The 22887-nt window shown below is 40.5% G+C and overlaps 1 protein-coding gene across 1 annotated transcript in view; it reads right to left on the bottom strand.

Annotated features, from left to right (window-relative positions):
* Positions 1-22887, bottom strand: part of HFM1 (helicase for meiosis 1) — a gene marked incomplete at its 3' end in the record, with an annotated part of 112893 nt that overhangs the window by 39397 nt on the left and 50609 nt on the right. The window contains exons 15-21 of the mRNA XM_084638080.1: positions 8807-8854; positions 6375-6455; positions 5722-5813; positions 5227-5333; positions 5090-5137; positions 4785-4882; positions 4573-4704 (exon numbers count right to left, since the gene is read on the bottom strand). Of these exons, the coding sequence (XP_084494206.1) occupies positions 4573-4704; positions 4785-4882; positions 5090-5137; positions 5227-5333; positions 5722-5813; positions 6375-6455; positions 8807-8854 (606 nt within the window). The remainder of the gene's footprint in view (positions 1-4572; positions 4705-4784; positions 4883-5089; positions 5138-5226; positions 5334-5721; positions 5814-6374; positions 6456-8806; positions 8855-22887) is intronic.

The following is a 22887-nucleotide window of genomic DNA, read 5'->3' as shown; positions in this document are numbered from 1 at the left end:
AACTGGCAGATAAAAGTCCTTATGCTTTGGTGACAGAATCACTGATGGAAATGTCAGATCCTTCTTCCTACACACTTTACCCTGCAATCTAGGAGGTTTTAGAGGAGCCAGTTTCTTGGGGAAGGCACCTGACCTCAGTGGACTCAGGGAAGGATCATGTCTCTTATGGACAGTCCTCGACGAGGATCTGCCCTTGTGCCCATAACAGTGCCCTTTACACACATGGGAAGACCTGAAGGGTCTTTGTGCCCATAACAGTGCCCTTTGCACACAAGACCTGAAGGGTCTTTGGGCTTAGAAGCCAAAAGCTCCGCTCCTACGTATGTCTCCCTGGCCCAGACTGGAAAGGGGCCTCATGGCCTTCTCCATCAAGTGTTTCCTAAGGCAAAGCTCATAGGCTCTACAAGGCATTGGTGGAAACAAGTGACAAATACTTCACTTTGCAGAGATATGTGTCTCACTCAGACAGTAGAGATAGCATTGCTGTTTGTCAGTAACAGAGAAGGATCTAGGGCAGAAGACACAGTTTTTGAAGCCCAGGACTCCGGGCATAGTCCCAGACTGTGGGGAGGGAATCCCCAGTCAGGGGAAGAAAGATACACTAAAACTATAACTACTAAATCTAGGAAGAATAAATATTTACAATTTTATTTACAGGTTCTCTGAAAAGCTGAAGAAAGAGAGGGCTATGGATTCTGCCTCAAGCCATGCAGTGGTAACAAGGAACGGAGGGGCACTGACCCACACGCTTCTTATATCCTCATTTGGGAGAACAAGGAGACCTACTGCACGTGTGTGAGGCAACAGACACAGCTTGTTAAAACCTCTGGACTTGGGCACATGGTACTCAAGTGTACCCATGTGTGGAATTCACATAGGGACCAGCACTAGAAGAAAAAGTATCGGCAATCACCACAATTTGCTAGGAACAGTGAAAGAAGGCTAAGACTAAGCAACTTAGAAGCCCTCAAGCCTTTTTAGATAACTTCTGGGAGGAAAGGTTAGTCTCCTGGTAAGATTTAGCAGCCAAGGAGGACTCTTTGTTTGTGTCAAGAACTTCATAGGTAAGAGTAAAGGAAGGGGCTTGTTGAGATCCCTTCCCTCAATGAAGTATTGAAGCACCTCTTCCAGGTCTGACTTAGGGAGAGCCTCTAACAGACAGACTTCCTTCCCCTTTGTGATAACTTTGTTCAGGCTGTCTTTTGCAGCCCCAGAGACCACATCAATCACTTTATTAGTTTGCTGTTACTTCAGCAAATGTCTCTACCCTCTTGGGTGAGCTTTTATCCCCTTTAAGGAAGTGGACTAGCTGACAAATTTTGTTTGTCACAGCTCCTGAACTTGCTTTAGCCACTGCCTAGCTGAAGTAGTGGGAGGTTCTGTCAAAGAAGGAAGGAAAAAACGTTATTATAAGGATATGTTTTTTTCCCACTTTTTCTGTTTCATTCTCCGGCTGGGAGACAAATAGAACAAGATACAGACATAGAAATTGCCTTTTTGCATATTACCCTGAGTGAAGCAGCTAAAAAACTGAAGAAACAGAAGAGGTGAAAAAATCCTGGATGGTGATTGGTCATAATCCTGCCTGCCGGAAGAAGTGAGGAGAAATTTGGCATTGGATATAATAGCCTGAAGCAGCATTTCTGCTGAATATCAGGGAGAAATGTGGAGGGTACTAGAAAGTGCAAGAAGCATTAAGAACAGTCCTAAATTGAACAAGGCCAAATGTCAATTAAAAAAATAAATAGTAAATCACACACTTATGAGATAAATTGACCACAAAGCTTGAAGTTTCTAAGATTCATGCAACACTGACATACACAGACCCAAAATTTTAATAAAAATAAATATATCCAAGACCACAATGCATGTTCAATTGTGTCAGTAAATTCACACCCAACTATGTAGTTCAAATAACTCAACTAACTTCACAAAGATAAAAAATGGAGTTAGCTGCCAGAGTATGAAAGAATTCAAGAATTTGAAGAAAGTATTGATATCAACTCTAATTTGGCAATTGTTTGACCCACCGAAAGAGTATCTTCAAAAGGAACCTAGAAGCTCTACTGCTATAGAGGCATGAAAATGAATGGCTGTCAATAAAATATGCTGCAAGAGCTATGACAGCAGTAGAAAAACCTACAAGAGGAAACTGAAAGAGAGAAATATATGGGCCTTTTATATGGCTGTACAAAGTATCACAATTTTCTGTACAACTGTAGCTGAGGAGCAGAAATTGACCTTAACCCGCTGAATACAACACACAAGAATGTACTTGAAGAATATAGAAGTTACTTCTGTGTATATGTCTACACTGGAATAAAACACCTGCAGGTGGCCCATGGCAGCTGACTTGGGCTCATAGGGCTCAGGCTGCAGAACTATAAAACCGCAGTGTAGATGTTGGTGCTCGGGCTGGAGCCCAGCATCTGTGACCCGCTCCAGCCCAAGCCCCAACATCTACAGTTTTTAGCCATGCAGCCCGAGCCTGAGTCAGCTGCCACGGGCCAGCTGCAGGTGTTTTATACTTTCATGGTCTGTCTACACTGCAGTAAAAGTATAGTTTAATGCTATAGTTCTGGCCAGGACATCATCTAGTAATTGCAGACGTTCTGTCAAGAGCATATGTTCTCTTTGCTACCTCCCAAATAGATGATCTAGAATAAGCAGTTACCAGTTCATGTGAACTCGATAAAAGCACCACGTGCCCTTTTGCCACAAATACAAGATGAGCAGGAAAGAGAAACAGCTAAGGATGAAACAATACAAGCAGTAATACATGCTCTAAATACTGGATGGAGTCAAATGCTTCCACACATCATATTCGCCATATAAAAATGAACCTCTCAGTGATTTTGGGAGCACTCATGAAGTGTACAAAAACAGTAATTTCCATAGTCATAAGAAGGAAAATACTGGAAAGACTATGGACCTGATTCTCGTTTACATGATGGCCACTTTACAAAGTACATTTACTCCCACTCCCAGTGCGTTGTAAAGGGATCTTATTGTAAATGAGAATTAAGTCCCACACCAAAACTCCTTGGAATGACTAAATTAAAAAAAAAAGAGCAGAAGTAATATGCTGACCACATATAAACAGTGATGTGGACGAAATAATGAGCAAGTGGGGAACCTGCCTGAAATACAGAGATACACAAGGGGAAAGAAACATGATACCACATGAACAACCTGCAATACTCGAAGGCAAAGTCGGAATGGATTTGTTTGCCCTGGAAAGACATGACCACTTGATCATAATGGACTATTTTAACCACTTTCCAGATTGATACTTCAAGATACCACAGCTTCAACCGTGATCACCAAGTCTGTATTTACATGTCATGGAATTTCAAGGACTGCGATGATAGCAATGGACCACAGTTCACGAATACAGAATGCATCCATCTGGCTAAAACTTATGAAATTCAGTATGATATCTAGTTCCTGATACGCACAAGAAAACAGATTTGAAGAATGTGGACTCTGTAGAGTGAAGGGGAAAAGGCTATTTATTTAGCACTACTCAATTATAGAGCAACACAGTTGCAATGTGAAAAATCACAGGAAGCACAAAAAAGTGTAATGGATCGACTGTGTTTCAGACTATTTCGAAGAGAGTGAACAGACTGTTTAAGACATGGAAATGCCTAGAAACCCCTATTACTGCAGATACAGAAAAGTGCTGAAGATTAATTAGATTGGTTGAAATTGTAAAAATAACATTAAAAATGTTAAATCACTGATAGAATTTGTTCAGTTAGAGAATATGGTGAATTTTTTTTAAAAGAGAAGGTGTATCCTAAAGAGCCAAACTGTAGCAAGAAGTTGCTCCACATTCTGTAGGACTCTATGCGGTACCACTCTTCCTGTCTCCCACACAGCGCCAAGAATCAGCTGCAGAGACTCAGGCAGCAAGGTTAGATTACAGCAGCGTCAGTCCTGTATTTATTTTGTAGGTAATCTCCTATTAGGTAAATAAATAAGTTGTCTTAAAGCCTCTCAGACATCATTAACATACTACATTTGTCACAATTATGTCATCCTTGAAAGTGCCCTGTGTGTGTGGATTTTCAGTGAAAAGACTGTACCATTGAGGAAAACAGTAATGTAATAGGACAGGGTTGTGTACATTATTAGCAAAGCAGTAGAAAAATCAGTATTTTGCAGGGTACATCACAAATTACAAAAATATTTAATTAAAAGTTCAAATATCAGTTGTTTCTGCCAAGAGACCGGATAGTTAAATTTTCTTTATAAACATGAATCTGATACTATAAAGTCTCTGGAAAAAGTTCCTTAAATGTTTTCTCTAGTGTATTTTTGTTCTTATTCCAAGATAAAAGTTTTCATTCTAGTTACTAATCCAGTTAAGAATTTACTAATTCTGAAAGAATTTATACTGGTCTGTCAAATAATCATCTTTGCAACAGTCTTTCTTACCATGATTCTGGCAAATGAAATGTTGGGAGACTTATTTAGTCCAGAAAACAGATCTTCTAAAAGTTTACAGTGAAGTTAATGATGAACTTTGACACACTATTATAATTACTGCTTCTTTCTGGTACCTACCAATTTTTTCAAGCTGTTTGGATACATGCAGAGAGTTTTCCCACAGTTTGCACCTGAAACATTTAGCTAAAATCAAAGAGTTTAATAATGCAGGAAAATTATTTTTACGTGATGCCAGAAAGTCAGACAACCCTAAGAAAGAAAAAAAAATATTTAATAATATAATACAGTTTATTATTAAATATATCAAAATGCACTGAATTTTAACATACATTTAGTAACTCTTAAGCCATGTCTGAAAATTTTGCCTATATCTTGTGTCAAAGTGAAGTCTTGAATAGGAATGCATCCTAATTGAGCCTGAATAAGACTGAAAAAGAAATATTTCTTAGTATATAAGCAAACAAAATATAATAAAACAAAAGTCAAAGACTCCATTGAAAAACAAAGGCAAGTTCAAGATAAAAGCAACATTGTTTGGCATCTAAAGGCATGAGCCTGCACACAATGAAGTCAATAGGAGTTTGGATCAGGGCTTTTATTTTCAAGCCAATGAGATGTGACACAAAATATTTACCAGTTTACTTTCATTTCTCTTGTTTTTATCTTCCCTTCCATTGGAAACCTGTATAATAAAACACACTGATTTTTTGCTATTCACTTTAACTAAAAAATACTTTCTTTCTGTACATTAATTCACTGACATTTTTGTACCTGATAGTTATCCTGTTCTTGTCTTTATTCAAAGTGTTCAATATTTTCTTCTCATTTGTTCTTAACTTGACATCTGAAAATTCAACGCAGCTGGATATCATTGTGATCTGTAACAATTTAATATTGTTTAACAGATCCTGTTTTCATCCAATTGTCATTAGTAGTAAAATATAATGGAAGTAATAGCACAAGACAATATAGTATGTTATATATAATCAGAATTGCTTCAGAATTCCTTCATTCAGAAGGGTAAGATGACTCAGTGCTACGTAATTGAGGAAAGTAAAAGATGGGAGAATTGGAAGATCTCAGAGAATAAAACCCTCGAAAAAATAATATTGCAATTCATTTTGACACATCTTATACATCTTGATCATCATAATTCTTTGGTGTAAGGAAAAACAATATAAACTGTCTTCAATACAACTTTCTGTTTTAAACTTACAGATGTACATATATATACACATATATATATTCTTAGAAAAATTAAATTACCAGTTCTGATAAAGTTTCTGTTCCATTAATTGTGGAAAACTGTTTCACTGTATCAAATGCAATATAGTACCAAGCCATTAGTTTTCCAGTCTCTGTAGATAAAGATTAAAAATATTTACTGCATTTTTTAAAGAGAAGTGTAGTATACTTGCTTCTTCTAAGCAACAGAACTGCATTTTTATTTTCCTTATACTATTATACATAGATCACTGCCACCAGGCCATCTTTTGATCCACAGCAGAATTTCCAGTGATTTAATACGAGGATTTGCACAGGGATCCAGATCTGTATATGGTCCTAAGAATACAACTTCTATCATTTGCTAAATTAAACTCAGTTCAGATAATAGAATACAGAGTATGTTCATTATGGCCCAAATTCTGCCCTCAGCTACATCTGTAGAACTCCACTGGAGGTAAGTGAGCTGTAGCTCACGAAAGCTTATGCTCAAATAAATTTGTTGGTCTCTAAGGTGCCACAAGTACTCCTTTTCTTTTCTCCTGAATGGTTCTCTGTTCACTGGCCAATCGCTGTGCCCTTTAGTATGTCCTATGATAAACTCATATCAAGAATAATTTTTAAACCTTATAAATATATTTTCAAAATATGTTTTCAATACTATAGTCTAAATTATATTATGAAGTAAATGTTACCTGTAGGTTTGAAATTAAATTCTTCATCCATCTTGATCAAATCAAGAGATGACAAATCGTTCAAATTCTTCAAACACAATTCTGTCCAGAGTTTGAAAAGAGAAATTTATCTTTAGAACATGCAGGAAAAAAATACGATATTTTTGTACATACTAAGGAAGAGATTATGGTCTAAGTTACATCAGTCTAAAACCGGAGTAATTCCACTTAACCCAATGGAAGACCTAAGCACGTGATCCTTCTCCCACTGAAGTCAGTGGCAAAAATTCTTACTAAATTCACTGGGGTAGACTCAAGCTCAACTATACATTCAACGAAAACAAACCAACCAACCTCATTTTAAAATTGTAGAAAGAGTGAAAAACTAGATGCGAGAAGTTTAAAATGTCAGCTTAAGCTCTGAAAAGATTGAGAGTTCACTAGTAATCACCCAACACAATACAATATTTTCACTAGTTTTTAACCACGTAGCAAGGCATGGCTATTCAAATGCACGTGTGATTGTTTAATCGTATATGTACATTATAGTAACTGTGCCTGCATTTATTTCAATGGTTACAAATTCAAATGAACCTATGTAGTCACTGGCAGTGGATATTGAATGATGATCAAAGTGTTTCCTTTGTTCTTATCTCTTTCAAAACCAAGAAAATTAAGTGCAAAAATGACATTAATACAATGTTGAGATTTTTCAATGCAAACATGGGAAGAAACTCAAAGTTGTAGTTCCCATAGCAACCACAAATCATCCACACTGCATACACACATACACACACACATATATATGAACATAATTATAATTAACAGAATATACATTACTACAAAATACTGCATATGTGCAAGAGGGCTGAGTTACAATATCCGTTAGAATAATAAAGTTGAATTTCCAGATCGGTGCAGTTAAAATCTTGGCAAGTAATGTTCTATTATCATACTTATTTTGTATTTCATACAATTCTTATGTTGTAGACAGTATGAAAGAAAGTATAGCATGTTTGTTTTTATCATTTAAAGATGGGAGGGGCTGACCCCTAAACTGTTGAGTTTCATCTGGGTAATTTGATGGTATTGTCATAAATTGAGAAGTAATTTTAATATTTAAAGAGCCCTAAAGTAAATACTTATTTTATGTTCAAGCCACGATAAAACCATCTTCTTAAAAATTCTTTAAGTAATAGTTAAAGACTATTCTATAAAACCTGAGAACTGAAGAATATAGTTGATCTTTTTGTATTTGCAAAGTCAGATGCTACATGTCCACTTTAACAAAAATACAGCATACAAGGTCCCTTAATTGCTTGATTGAATTATCTTACTTCTTGGCATTGCTTTATCTACTTGCTATATGAATAAATGTATAAACAAGCTTAGAACCATTTTAGCATAGCAAAATAATTCTTAGAAGACCCAATAAATCAAATAGATTTGACATATGACTAAATAAGGTATGGAGCACTTTATGCATATAAATCTTGCAAGATGTGTAAGATTTCTTCTGGCATACCGAAACAGAATGAATAAATCAAGCAATAAATGCTAAATCTTTAGCAATAGAGTAGAATATGCATTAAAGGGCTTTGCTCCATGTGAAAAATCTCATAGTCCTCGGGAATGGAATCCTCAGTCTAAACCAGCCAGACCGTATACATAGCCAAATCACAGCCACCAATATAGGTAACGTGAAAGAATAGCATACAAGGCCCTCCTATAGCTCACTGGATACACTCCCACTGGCCATAAAATACCATGCCCTTGACCTATACAAAATTCTCCTCCCACCTTCCTCAGGGAGTCAGGAGGCCTGATGCAAAGTTTTCTATAATACAAGGCAGTATGAAGTTCCCCCACAGTCTCTACTAATGCTGCCCCATGTGCATCAAGCATGCAGTTTTTAAATTGCTTTTGGGCAAGCTGCAGGTATTTAAGTTACCCCAATTTGTGGAATGAGGAAATCTGATATTAAATTTCTGTAGAGAAAATTTTGAAAGAATGTAAAAAGAAATTAAATCAAATGATAAATCAATGGAAGAAAAGAAAGGAAAATGAAAAGCATTCAAAATGAAATGAATCTAACTGTATGCAAAGTCTGATTTATGAGCAGGATATACAAGAAGCTCTATACCTGTGTATGTGTTCAAGAACTTGGGAAGAGGAGTATTTATTGTTTCTCCATATTATGAAATTTTTGGGGGGTAAAAGAATCATATTTGGAAAGCCCAGTATTTCTGATATGGAATAGCTTGCAAGTTAAATGAAAGTAATAGTGTTGCTTTAACACTTCACAAAAGGCTAGAGTCAGCCAACCTTAATCTCACTGAATAGTATCTTGCTCCATCGGTAGTTCCACGGAAATGAACAGAGCTACTCAGATATGGTGGAAGAATCTGGCCCAAAATGTCATGTTGTACTCAGAAAGGTGAAAAGGCACTGACCTTGTAATTTTGCTTCAATTCCAACTGTGTCTAATCCACACGAAAAACCTAGAGGAAAAGGCAAAATGGCCTTTTAAATGAATACAATCATGCATTTAATTTTCAACATTACTGTCTACCAAAACAATTTACTAACTGTAAAAAAATGTCAATTTAAGTACCTTTCATACTAATTGATATTTAAAATGGAGGCACAAGGTCGGTGAGGTAATATATTTTATTGGACCAACTTCTGTATATATATGAAATAGTATCCATTTTAAGTTTGCAGTGTTGTTGTAACTGTGTTAGTCCCAGATATGAGAGAGAAGGTGGATGAGATAATGTATTTTATTGGATCGACTTCCGCTGGTAGAGGGGACAAACTTTTGAGCTTCACAGAGATCTTCCTTACTCAGGTCTGGAAACGGTAACCAGAGTGTCACAGCTACATAGAAGGTTGGACAGATTGTTCAGACTAATGTTGTAGGAGACCACTTCAAATGAAGATGACACTGAACACCTCACCAGTTTTAGGACAAAGGAGGGTTAGTAGGTAGCAGAGTTCGTTAAAAATTGTGATGAACCATAAAACCAGTGCCTTTGTTAAGTCCATTGTTTTTAGTGTCCAGAAGAATTATGAATCAAAGTTTTCAGGCTCATCTTTTGAAGGTGTTTTACAGGTTTCCTTTGATGATGAGGCCTGAGGGGTCAGATATAGAGCTATCACTTAAGTGTTTGCTTACACGTGATAGGGTATTTTTTTGTCTTTTATCGTTTTTCTTTGGGAGTTCATTTGAGAGCATAGTGATTGGCTGGTTTCACTCACATAGTTGTTGTTGTGGCATTTGATACACTGGATCAGGTACACCACATAGTGTGATAGGCATGTGTAGGACAAATGGATCTTGAAAAGTGTATTGGGGGGATATTGATCATGATAGCTGTGGAGATGTATCTGCAGGTTTTACATCTATTGTTCTGGCAGGGTCTGGCACTGCTTTCAGGTGGCGTTTCCTGGAACTGTAGGGAGCTTGCTTCTGATGATGAGCTTGGTGAGGTTGGATGGAGTTTGAAGGCCAGAAGTGGGGGGTTGGGAAAAGATTTCTTTCAGGGTGTGGTCCTCAAAGTATGTAGTGTTCCATTTTTGAAGCTGATCGTGGTGTACCTGAATGGAACTGGTGGATAATCCTGGTTGTTTAAAGGTGTAACATGTAGTCCAGGATAAATGTTAGCAGAGCACATGCTGTGTCAACTTGGTGGGAGGTTCACCAGCACTGAAATTTAGTCGATTTGTGAATGTAAGTGTGTCTCGTTGTGTCACGCCTGCTTTTCAAAAGTATCTCATTGCATCCGAACAGGTTATTTCTGAATCCTGGAACCATGGAGGAGCCAAGCTTTGAAGGGGAGTGTCTGTGGATTGGGATGGAGGATACGTCCTGTGAAAGGAGCTGTGGTGTTGGACAGAGAGAGATTGGTTGGCAGTCTATCATGTGAAGGAGATAAATATTCCAAACCTGTCATGGCCATGTTGGAGCTATAAGAATGATGTGAACTTGGTCTTCCTGTATTTTGTGAAGTACCTGGAATAGGAGAGTAAATGGACAGAAGGCACAGAAGAGTGGTGTACTCCATGCAATGAAGAATGCATCTCCCAGCGATCCGTGTCCCAGTCCTGCTCTGGGACAGAATTGAGGGAGTTTTGCTGTAGCAAAAAGATCTATGATAGGACATTCCCATCAATTGTAGATGGGCTGAAGGGCTCGCATATCCAGCTGCCACTCGTGATCCTGGGAGAATCTCCAGCTCAATGTGTCCGCGGTGATGTTCTGGTATCCAGGGAGGTATGCTGCTGAAATGGTGATGCTGTGCTGGATACACCAGTTCCACAATTTGAGTGCCTCTGAGCATAAAGAGTGAGAACATGCTCCACCCTGTCTGTTGAACATACAGGCGAGATTGTTCGTCATGACTCTGATCGTGTGATGTTCAAGGAGATGGAAGAAATGTCAGCAGGCATCGCGGACCACTCATAGTTCTAGGAGGTTGATGTGTAGAGTGGATTTGGTTAATGACCATCTGCCCAGCACCATGTGATTGTGTAGATGTGCTCCCCAACTGATTAGGGAGGCATCGGTTGTTCAGATCATGGTCGGTGGTCGTTGGAGGAAAGGAACTTCAACACAGACATTGTTGGGCTCCATCCACCGAAGTAGTGAGTCCGTGACTCTTATTTCGCACGGATAAGAGAGTTTCTGGAGGCTGCGTTTGTTGGGGTGATATTCTGTATGGAGCCATGCCTGAAAACATTGCATGTGTAGTCTTGTGTGCCTGATCATGAAAGTGACTGCTGCCATGTGGCCTAGATGTTGGAGGCACATTCTGGCAGAGGTCTGGGGGCAAACCCGCATATTGGATATCAGATCTAGTATGACCAAGGATCTGTGAGGTGGTAGGAATTCAGAGAACCATTCAGGAGAAAAGAAAAGGAGTACTTGTGGCACTTTAGAGATTAACAAATTTATTTGAGCATAAACTTTCGTGAGCTACAGCTCACTTACCTCCAGTGGAGTTCTACAGATGTAGCTGAGGGCAGAATTTGGGCCATAATGAACATACTCCGTATTCCAGGTATTGTACTGGCATTAAAGTGGACTTTTCTAGGTTCATGAGGAGGCCTAGTTTCGTAAACAAATCCATTGTTGTAGATGGCTCTGAGAATGTCGGTCTCAGCTGCGGTCCTGAGGAGACAGTTTTCGAGTATGGAAAGATGATGCCTCCTTGTTTCCTTAGGTGGGCAGCAACTACTGCCAGGACCTTGGAGAACACCAAAGGGGCAGTCGATAGTCCGAAAGGAAGCACCTTGTACTGGTGGTGGTTGTCGTCCATGACAAATTGGAAAAATAGTCCGTGAGCAGAGAGTACAATATAAAAGCATGTGTCTTGGAGGTCAAGGGCAGAGAACCAGTCCTCCTGTTTCAGTGCTGGGATAATGGTGGAGAGGTAATCATCTTGAAGTGTTGCAGTTTGATGAACTTGTTTAGATTGCGAAGGTCCAGGATGTGTCGCCAGCCACCAGATTTCTTCTGGATGAGGAAATAACGGGAGTAGAAACCCCTGTGTTGGAAAGGGACCAGTTCTATGGCTTCCAGTTGCAGCTGATTTATTTCTCCCCCTAGAATGGGTTTGTGAGGGGGTCCCTGAAGGACGGGGGGTGGGGGTGGGAAAGGTATAAAGGGGATGGAGTATCCTTCCTGAAATTATCTCTAAAACCCACTTGTCTGAGGTGATTAGTCTCCATGATGGGAGAGAAAGAGCTAGTTGGTCACTAAACTGGTGGGACCTCAAAGATGGTGGGAATGACTGGAAGAGGGGGAGGCTTCTTGGGGCCTTGATACACTTTCAAAATTGTTGCTTCAGTGTGGGGGTGTGAGACGTAGCCCCCTGAGGAATAGGTTGTTTACACTTGGAGGGAGGCCTTTGTTTTCAGCCCTGGGTGTCATAGTACCATTGAGGAGTATATTGCGGTGATCGAGAGTAAGGGGGGAGGTGGTATTTCTCTGGAGGTCTCTTTGGTACAGGCATGTAAATGCCAAGACATTGGAGGGTAGCTAGGGAGTTTTTACAGGAGTGCAGGGAATCGTCTGTGTGCTCCGAGAATAGTTTTCGGCTCTCAAAAGATAAGGCTTCCACAATAGTTTGTAACTCTTTAGGAAAACCTGAGAGGAGGAGCCATAATGCATGCCTCGTGACCACAGCAGTTGCAATGGATTAGGCAGCAGCGTCTAGAGCAGGGGGTCTCAAAGTCCTGGCCTGTGGGCCATCTGTGGTCCGAGAACCTTCCTACTGCGGCCCATGGAGGAGAGACACAGGCAGACACGCTGCTGGCAATCTCAACTACAGGAGCCGCCACCCTCCCCCCCCACAGCTCCCATTGGCTGGGGGAGAGGGACACAAATACCATCACTAGTTGCCGGGCAGAGTCAGCCCTGGATGCAGCATCATTAGTTGCCGGGCAGAGTCAGCCCTGGAGGCAGCATCACTTTTTTCCACAAAGAATATAAACACGTCAAAATACTGAAAACAACTCTCTGATGCACACCTTGCTGCAATCCTGAAGGTTTCAACTGCTCAGTCACTGAGGCCAAACACCAACAAACTGACAGAACTGAAGCGTTGTCAGGTGGCTGGCCAACACTAAAAACTCTCTGGGAGGTGAAGAATTGTATAAAGTTGTATGACAGTTTTATTATTTCTAAGAAATTTGAAATAAAAATACAATATAAATGTTTTCTTTTCTGAACACCATCTTCAGTGACATTATTGACCCTGCTGGGAGGATTTGAGGACTGGCACTGGCCCTAAGGTAAATTGAGTTTGAGACCCCTGGTCTACAGAGTCTAACAAGGCTTGTAGGGCTGTACAGGCTAGAAGGTATCCTTCCAATATTAGGGACTGAAATTGCTCTTTCTTGGCCTCTGGGAAGTCATGACAGAAATCCTCCAATTTGGAGTAGTTTAAGTAGTTAGCCATCAGAGCCTCATAGTTTGAGATTCAAAACTGGAGCATGGCTGATGAATATGCCTTGAGTCCAAATAAGTTAGGCATTTCCAATCCCTGTCTGGATGACTAGCACATGGTTGGTATTGGCCTCTCTCTTGCACCAAATTGACCACCAGAGAATTTGGGGTAGGGTGCAAGAATAGAAATTCAGCATCTTTCACTGGAAGGTAGTACTTTTTGTCGGCGGGTTTGCAAGTTGGATGGATGGATGCTGGGATCTGCCAAGAGCTCTTTTGCGAGGTCCAGAAGAGCTTCATTGATCAGTAGTATAATCTTGAAGGAAGAGGAAGTGTGGAGGATATCAAGCATCTTATGTTGCTAATCCTTGATTTTCTCCAAAGGAATCTGCAGGGGCTCTGCAATCCTGCAAAATAGGTCTTGAAAATGTCTGAAGTCATCGGCCATAAACAAGAGCAAGGGTTCCTCAAAGTCATCAGCACAGCTTTCTAGCAAAAATTTCCTAGCTAGAATTTCCTCCAACAATATGCAGCTTTCCTAACCTCCCTCCTCCCAACAATTTAGGAGCATCTCTTATGTGGTAGAAGCATTTCCTACCAAACTAGGAAACAAAGGACAAATCTGGGTGAACATAATTTATTTGGATTATGATAGTGCCAATGAGACAGGCATCTATTGTAATACTTTTAACTAATAATGGCCTTGGTTTTGCAGGGCATTGTAATCTTCGTATTATTTTTATATCGCTTTTCACATGATAGTACAATGGTATTAACAATATCCTAAAGTGTAAACAGACATATATATATGTATATATATAAAAAAAGGAGTCAGGAGTACCTTACTAACAGCTGTTGAATGTCCAAACACTTATCACTTGAGAACATGTCAACCAAAAAGATTTAAATTTACCAATTATTTATTTTCTTTTTCAGTGCCACAAAGCAACTGTTCCACAATCACAATCATAGACATCCCATTTTGCTAAGTACCATAGAATGCCTTATGCTGGTTGGGTCAGCAGCCTGTACTATCAGTGCTGAAGCAGAAAATCTGCCTTTGGGGGAAAAGATAGATGTATTTTTATTCAATATGAAGCAGTTTTCTGAATTTTATCTTCCATAAAATAAGGATATTAAAAAGAAAAACCACTCAATATTAAATAAAAGTTGATTTACCTTTTCCTTGGAGGCAAACTCAATACTCAGAGCTGAAAAGCAATGGTAATATGCCACCAGCTTTGTGTGTGCTGTGATACCTCAGCACAGTGGGAAGTTGGTAATCATAGGCTGAAATTTTGCAGACCTGTTAATGAAAAAGTAGTACAAGTTTAAAATATGTTGAAATGCCTCCTAATTATGTTAACATGGTTGAAATGCTTTTTCCTAAAGATGTTCCAGGTCACCTTTAACAACTTCATTGTCTTCAATCCCTACTGAAATGACAGCCCATAAAAGACAAGAGAAAACAAGTAACACTAATCTTTTTTATCATTTCTCACAAACAGAAAATTACTTGCCAAAAATGCAGGTAGTTTACTGTAACCTACTTTATCTTAGACATGACATATAATCCAGTATCATATTCTAGTCAATTTCAAAGCCACAAACCATAATGAACTGGATTTTTCAAAACTCGGATGTATAGGAAAGTTGATCGTATCCATTCCAAAGCTATTTTCACATCTGTGATGGTGTGCAACACTATTTCTGCATTTAAATGCTCAACAAGATGTTTGTGCAAACTAGTAAGGAACAAAAGGTAAATCAATTAGAAATAAAATTAAATTACAATAAGCATTAATCAAAGTATCAAACAATTTTTTTTACAAACAATAATAAATTATATTTTACAGTAAATAGTCCACTTATTGCTGCGGGTTTTTATGGTACTTTGTATAAAAAGGTAAAAAATACTTAAATGATCAGGAATTCAAGCTGTGTGTTATGGAATGGGCTCCAGTCAGCAAAAGAAACACAGATTTTTGGTGTTGGCTGTTGGACATCACTGGCATCCAAGAAACAAAACTATCTATATTTGCATGTTGCATTATATTCTTATTATTATGGGAAATATCAGAGTTTAAGTCTTAACTAGATTTACCTTAAGATTTTCAATTTTAGCATTTAAAATTCCACTGTAATTCTGAATGTTCTTATTTTTAAATGTCTCTCACTCCCTGTAGGCCTTCCATCAATTGAGCATTATAGGCTAGTGTTTCTGGAATCTCTCTTGTATCAAACTTCAAAGACATATCCTGGAAGCTTTCTGTGTTCTATTTTTTGTTTTTTTGAATACTTTCACCACATACAGTGGAGTCGCATTTTACTCAGAGGTTAGGTTCTAAAGTCAGGACGTAAGGTGAAAATTGCATATAGTCAAAATTACCCTTGAAAATCCCTTAAATCGCCCATAAAGTACAGTATACTGTACATGGTTTTGTGTATACAACCCTGTACAGTAATATGTATAATGTATACAGTAATGTACAGTATATTATAAAGAGTACATATGCAAAATATAATTTTACAGGACTGTATTTTTAATTACAGGGATAATTACAAGGGGTCGTCAGAACTTGATGTCGATCCAGGAGACGGAGGTGATGGAGAGCTTGGGTGACAGAGAGCAAGTCGTAGACCAAGTGGTTGGTTCTGGTTCAGCTTGAGAAGTTGATTGCATAGGCTCATCTACTGCTGGTCATTTTTCCTTGAAAAACATGGTGAACGGCAACTGTCGCTGTTGTCTCTTGAGCTGCTCAAACATTTCTTGATACGGTCTCAAATCGTCCGTAATACTACGCGTGATTTTGAGGCTTCGTTCCATAGAGGGATTGCATTCAAAAATTAAATAATTCAAGTGTTTCGCTGCTTGGAACACTTCAGCAAATTTATGAAGATGCCAGCTTGCTGGCTCTTCCTGTTCATCGTCATCATCTTAGTCTTCTGTAGATGATTTTATCAGTTCCTCTAATTCTTCGTTAGTCAATGTTTCTCTATGGCAGTGTTTCCCAAACTTGGGACACTGCTTGTTCAGGGAAAGCCCCTGGCGGACCGGGTCGGTTTGTTTACCTGCTGCGTCCGCAGGTTCGGCCAATCGCAGCTCCCACTGGCCACGGTTCATCGCTCCAGGCCAATGGGGGCTGCGAGAAGGGGGGCTGGCACATCCCTCAGCCCGCGCCGCTTCCTGCAGCCCCCATTAGCTGAGAACAGCGAACCGCGGCCAGTGGGAGCCGCAATCGGCTGAACCTGCAGACGCGGCAGGTAAACAAACTAGCCCGGCCCGCCAGGGGCTTTCCCTGAACAAGCGGCGTCCCAAGTTTGGGAGACACTACTCTATGGTTCTCAATTAATTCTTCAATTTCTTCCTCAAGGATGTCGACAAAGCCATCACCACGCACTTGCCTGGCCAGCTGAACAATGTGTTTCACTTCTTTATCAAATGGTTGGGAAATCCTTAAAATCATTCACACATTTTTTCCATAGGTTTCGCCAAAATGCATTGACTGTTTCAGGCTTGACTGCATCCATTGCCTGTTTTAATATAAGTGATGCAATCAGCAATGTTGAAGGACTTCCAACTCTCCATCACATTAAGATTGGGATCAGCATCCATAGCGCTACATATCTGTGAGAATGTAGGCCTCGTGTACGTGGCCTTGAAACAGTGAATCATGCCTTGGTCAAGAGGTTGGAGGAGGCATTGGGGGGGAGAAAGATGACTTCAATGTCGTTATGTGCAAACCAGAGTGCCGCAGGGTGGCCAGGAGCACTGTCTATGATCAGCAACACTTTAACGTCAGTCCTTTCTCATCGAGGTACCGCTTGACCTCCGGAATGAAACACTTGTGGAACCAATCCAGAAGCGATGCTGCCATCACCCAAGCCTTTTTATTTGATTGCCAGAACACAGGCAGGAGATTTTTGTTCTTGCCTTTTAAGGCACGGGGATTTGCAGCTTGTAGAGCAAGCCCGGCTTTATTAAATGCCCAGATGCATTGCCACAAAACACAGTCAAACAGTCTTTAGCTTCTTTGAAGCCAGGGGCTTGTCTTTCTGATTTCGAAGTGTAAGTGTGGTGGGGCATTTTTTTTCCAGAAGAGCCCAGTCTCGTCAGCATTAAAAAACTTGTTCCGGAATATAGCCCTTTTCTTCTATGATTTTCTTTAATTGTTCAGGGTAGGCTTTTGCTGTCTGTTCATTGGCAGATGCAGATTCACCAGTAGTCTGCATGTTTTTGAGGTTGAAGTGGTTCCTAAAACTGTTAAGTCAACCTCAGCTGGCTTTGAATTCCTTCTCATCAGAAGGCTGTCCCTCTTCGGCAGGAGGTTTGAACAGCGCGTGGAGGCTAAGAGCCTTTTCTCGCAACACGTTGCCATCGATAGGCACACGTTTACGATTCATGTCTTCCAGCCATAAGTTTAATGCCTTTTCAGTCTTCACTAAAGTCTTATCACGCACCTGGCTCGTCACCTTAGCAGTTATTGGAGCACTTGATGTCACGGCTTGACAAATTTTTCTCTCTCGAATCTTGATGGCACGGATGCTAGATTCATTGAGGCCATATTTAAGCACCATGTTGGAGACTGACATACCATCTCTTAATAAGTCCAACACAGCCAGTTTTTCCTCCAGCGTTGGAACAGATCGCTGTTTCTTCAGTTGAGCACCAGATGAAGTAGTTGGCTTGCGTTTAGGAGCCACGTTGTATGAAAAATACGCATCTTTAAACACTAGAATCACACTCAGCGTGGCAAGATGCTCACGCTATGAGAGGCACGGGGAACTGAGACCGACTGAGGGAACAGCAGATTCACGTCCATCTCATGCTCACTCCGGAGCATACACGCATTGAGTGGAATGGTGGGCGAAATTGCCCGCACTATTTACAGGTATCTTGTTATTTTTCTCTCTTTCTTTTTTTTTTTGCCAAGCACGTATACTCGAAGTCACGTAAGTTAAATGCATGTATGATGCGATTCACCTGTGTCTACAACCAATTTCCTTTGATATGTTTAAGATAGAACTATAGACCTAACTCTCTTTTTTAGGTATCAGGTATGGGGAGTATTCCAGCTAATGAAAAATACATGGAGCTCAATCTCCAAACTCAGAAACTCATTCAGTGTCATACTGCTGTTTTCAAGGAACATGACTTGTACTTTAGCAGGGATCTACACCTCTACAGACAGACATTTCAAAACAGGGATAACTTAAGAACCTCCTTACTCCACACAAAACCAGGATGTTAGAACAGGAACATCATAGGTATTAGGAACAAGATTAATCACTTGAAATCAAAAGAATTTATATACCAAAAGAACTGGTGAGAAGAACTCACCTCTAACATTAAGCTGCTTACAGTAACTGAAGTAACTGTGAAGCATCTCACACATCCAGTGCGACAATAGCCAGCAGTATTTATGTCAATGTTATGGTGTTGCACGTATACCCAATCAGCTCCTTAGGGTGGTATGGCCCTGTGGCCCAAGTCACCAGGGCAAGCCTTGGCCTCAGGACCATAAGGCCTAGAGGCTGAAGTCTAAATAGCAGCCCTTTTCCCAGGACAGCATGGCCTAAGGGCTAGGATCAGTAGGGCTACCCTGGGATTCAGGATAGTAAGACCTAGTGGCCAAAGCCTAAATAGCTGTCCTTCTCAGTGTAATATGGGCCAATGGCCAGAGTCAGTCACGCTGTCCCGAGGTTCAGGACAGCAATGCCCAGTGGCCAAAGTCTACATAGCTGCCCTTCTTCTCAGGGTGGTATGGTCCAAAGGCCAGAGTCAGTCAGGCTGTCCTGGGATTTAGGACAGCAAGGCTCACTGGCCAGAGTCTAAACAGCTGACAGTTGGTACAAGGCAGCGTGGCCCAGAGGCTAGAGTCTAAATAGCTGCCCTTGGATTCAAGGCAGTACAGCTCGCTCCTTTGGGCGGTGACCTCATCCAGTGGTGGGTATGGTGCAGGACAAGGGGACTCAGACCCAACCTACTCCACTGGGTCCCGACCCACGGCCCTGAGGAACCGATTCTCCTGTGTTCAGGCTTGGTTTCTCTCTGCAATCATTCCATTCCCTGCATCACTTCCTACCCTCACTTCCAGCATTGGTAGCCTCCCGGCATCAGCAAACTCTTCTCTGTCATCCTCGGCGGTGAACTGGGTATCTGCAGTGGCTTCAGCGCAGTCAGCCTCTGCAGCCTGGGGCTCCAGTAGCTTCCTGGCAGGAGCCTGCAGCACATATCTACTCTCCTCCTCAGTCAGCCCAGACTGAGCTGAACCGCTCCCTCTTTTACTGTGATTCCAGTTGGAGCATGCTCAGCAGGAGTGACGGGGTGCAGCTTCTTCATCCAAGAGCATGGGGTTAATCCCCTTCGTCCCAGTGCCGGGTAGGTATACCCCATCACATATGGAACACTTCAAAGTTCATCTATTTTTCTTGGACTACTGGAAAGGGAGTGGGCTCAGGATTGGGGTGTTTGGTAGATTTCTATGGTGTTTTAAATTTACAGGATAGATGCCCAAACTACAGAATTTATTTTTCTGAATTAAAAACTGATTCTAAAAAAAATACTACAAGAAAGCTTCTGTGATTACATCTAAATATTATTTGGTTTTCTTGTTGATTAGTATTCTCACAGACACTGAACAGATAAAATGAAGTTTCCACTTCTGGTGTACCTCTGTATGATTTCCCCATAAACCTGTCTTTTATAATCCATGGGATGATAAGCCAAAAGAACAAGAAAATACATTCTGTTTGTTCTATTCATCAGTATGCTTGTTGCAAAATTACTTAGTTACCTGCTTTCTATTGTATCTGCACCATTTAACAGCTGTACATATTTCTCTCTCGTACTTAACCTAGTCAAGATAACTGCTGTAGCGGTAGTATCAAACTAAAAAAAAAAAAGTACTTTAAGATTTAGCAGGAGACACCTAAAATATGCGTTTCATATCTTTGGTAACAATTCAAAATGTATTTTTAAAATGTTATGTTTAATCTGTTGAGGAATGCCAAGACATCAACAACTGAAAGACAAATCCTGACAAATCCATTTGCACATTGACCAGTACCTGAACTTTAAAAAAAATAATTGTTTGCATTTGGGCTGGTGCTACTAACCTATTTGCTGTAACACGCATATACTATAGACGGTATTAGGATCCATGCAATTTTGCACAGCTGCTAAACAATACCGTGCATACACAAAAGAGAATCCCACTTATTCAGCGGACAAATACGCATTTGGAAAAATCTATTAACCTCAGTCAAGTGATTTCCACATCCCACCTCACCCAAGCTGCATGTCACCACCACAATCCTTCTGAATGAAAAGGACTAAAGAGAATTCACTTGGTAGTCCTTCAATGCACTCTGCAGTGCTGGACATTAGTCTTATGATTAGCGAGATTGTCAATTCCTCCTTCAAGTGGGTAGCAGCTCTTAAATGAATGATTATTAAATACAAGGTCAGAAAACCAATTCTTGACACTGATAATCTCGTTAATTATTGCCAAATGTTAAAAAGCCTGGAAATGAACCATTAAGAGATACACCAAATTCCCTACTGATTTCACTACTCACTATCAAGTTACCTCATGTACTCAGCACCCAACCTTCACTTTCCCACTTGCTTTGTTCAAAACTGGAAATATAGAGCTAATTGTATATTAGAAAATTCCCATACAAAAATCAACTAGTTTTTTCATTTGGATTGTTGAATGTGGTACATATGAAAACAGCCCTTAATCAAATAACTCTTCCCGATTCAATATAAGAATTTAAGCACCTGCTTAAAGTTAGGCATATGCTTAAGTATCTTTCTGAATCAGGAGCTCTAGCAGCAAAATCATGTATCCTTTATTTAAATGGACAAAGGAAAGAATTACTTATATGTACAGTAATTGGAGTTCTTAAAGACGTCTTGTCCACATGTATATTCCAATTATCGTTTGTGTGCGCTCCAGAAACTTGAAACCGGAGTCTTTTGTCCAGCAGCGTCCATTGGGAGGCACACATGCCCGAAGTGTTCTCATGCCCCTTACCAACAGCATACAGAGTGGGCCAACCATCACTTAGTTCCTTCACCACCAGAGAATTCCAACTATACAAGACTCTACAGCACAGGGGAAGGAGGCTGGATTGTGGAATATACTAATGGCCAAAGTCTCAAAAAAGTGAAGGTTACTTGTAACTGGAGTTCTTTGAGATGGCTCCGCTTACCCACACTTATGGGTATTGCGCCTCCTAGTGGTGCCTAATAGTAGAACCTTCTCCAAGCAGTGTCTGTTAGAATGTTCACGCAACCCTCCCTATTACTCCTCTCCGCATTTCTCAATATTCTAAGGATGAGGCTATATAAGAGGGTGCAGCGCCCTCTACCACCTGTGTTCCTTCTGCCACCAACTCAGAAATACAGAACAATAGGACCCTAAGAGCGAGCAGAAGACGGGAGGAAAGTGTGAATATGCAGAGCCATCTCAAAGAATTCCAGTTACAAGTAAGTAACCTTCATTTCTTGTTCAAATGGCTATATGTATTCCCACTCACGGGTAGTTTTATAAACAGTACTTAAAATAACCTAAAAGAGGGAACAGACTCCTAACTGAATAGTGATTGAAGCACTGCTGTGCTATCTAACATCTGCCCTGGAAGCCAAATTGAGAGAATAATGTTTACTAAATATGTGAACATAAGAACAGTTACTAACCTTTCCACAACTGCTGTTCTTAGAGATTTGTTGCTCATGTCCATTCCAATGTAGGTAGGTGTGTGCTCACCCTGAGCATCGCCTCTGGAAAGTTTTCCCTCAGAGGTATCCATTGGGTCGGTTTTGGTGCCCCCTGTGGTCGCATGTTCATAGCACCAGTATGAAGGGTCCTGCCGACCCACAACCCCCTTTGTTCCTTCTTGCTGGCCAACTCCAACAGAGGGGTAGATAGGAAGGTCTTGGAATGGACATGAGCAACACATCTCAAAGAACAGTTATGGAAAGGTTAGTAACTATTTTTCTTCGAGTGCTTGCTCATGTCCATTTCAATGTAGGTGACTCTCTAGCAGTTGCAAGTGGAGGATTCAGAGTTTATTGACCTGCTGATTGCAACACCGCTCAGTCAAATCCAGCATCATCTCTAGCCTGTTGGGTGATGGGGCAATGAAAAGTGAAAGTGTGAACCGACGACCATATTGCAGCTCTACGAACGTTCTGGATAGGAACTTGTGTTACAAATGCTGCCAAAGATGCTTAGGCCCTTGTGGTATGTGCTGTCAGGGCAGCTGGGGCAGGGACTTTGCCAGGTGATACCATGTGCTGATGTAGGATGTGATCCACAATGAAATTCTCTGGGTTGGGACGGGAAGACCTTTCATCCTGTCTGCAAAGGACATGGATAGTTGAGTGAATGGCTTAAAATGGCTTAGTTGTTTCTATGTAGAAAGCCAGTGCACATCTGATGTCTAGTGAGTGGAACCTCTGTTCTTCTCTGTTGGCATGTGGTTTCAGATAGAAGACCGTTAGGAAGATATCCTGGTTACTATGGAACTGAAAAACCACCTTTGGATGGAAAGCTGGATGAGGATGTAGTT

This window comes from Lepidochelys olivacea (genome assembly GCF_965140295.1).
Source record: "Lepidochelys olivacea isolate rLepOli2 genome assembly, chromosome: 8".
In the NCBI taxonomy this organism is placed as follows: domain Eukaryota; kingdom Metazoa; phylum Chordata; order Testudines; family Cheloniidae; genus Lepidochelys; species Lepidochelys olivacea.
Note: the sequence above shows the minus strand (reverse complement) of the source record. Positions and strands in the feature narration are given on the sequence as shown.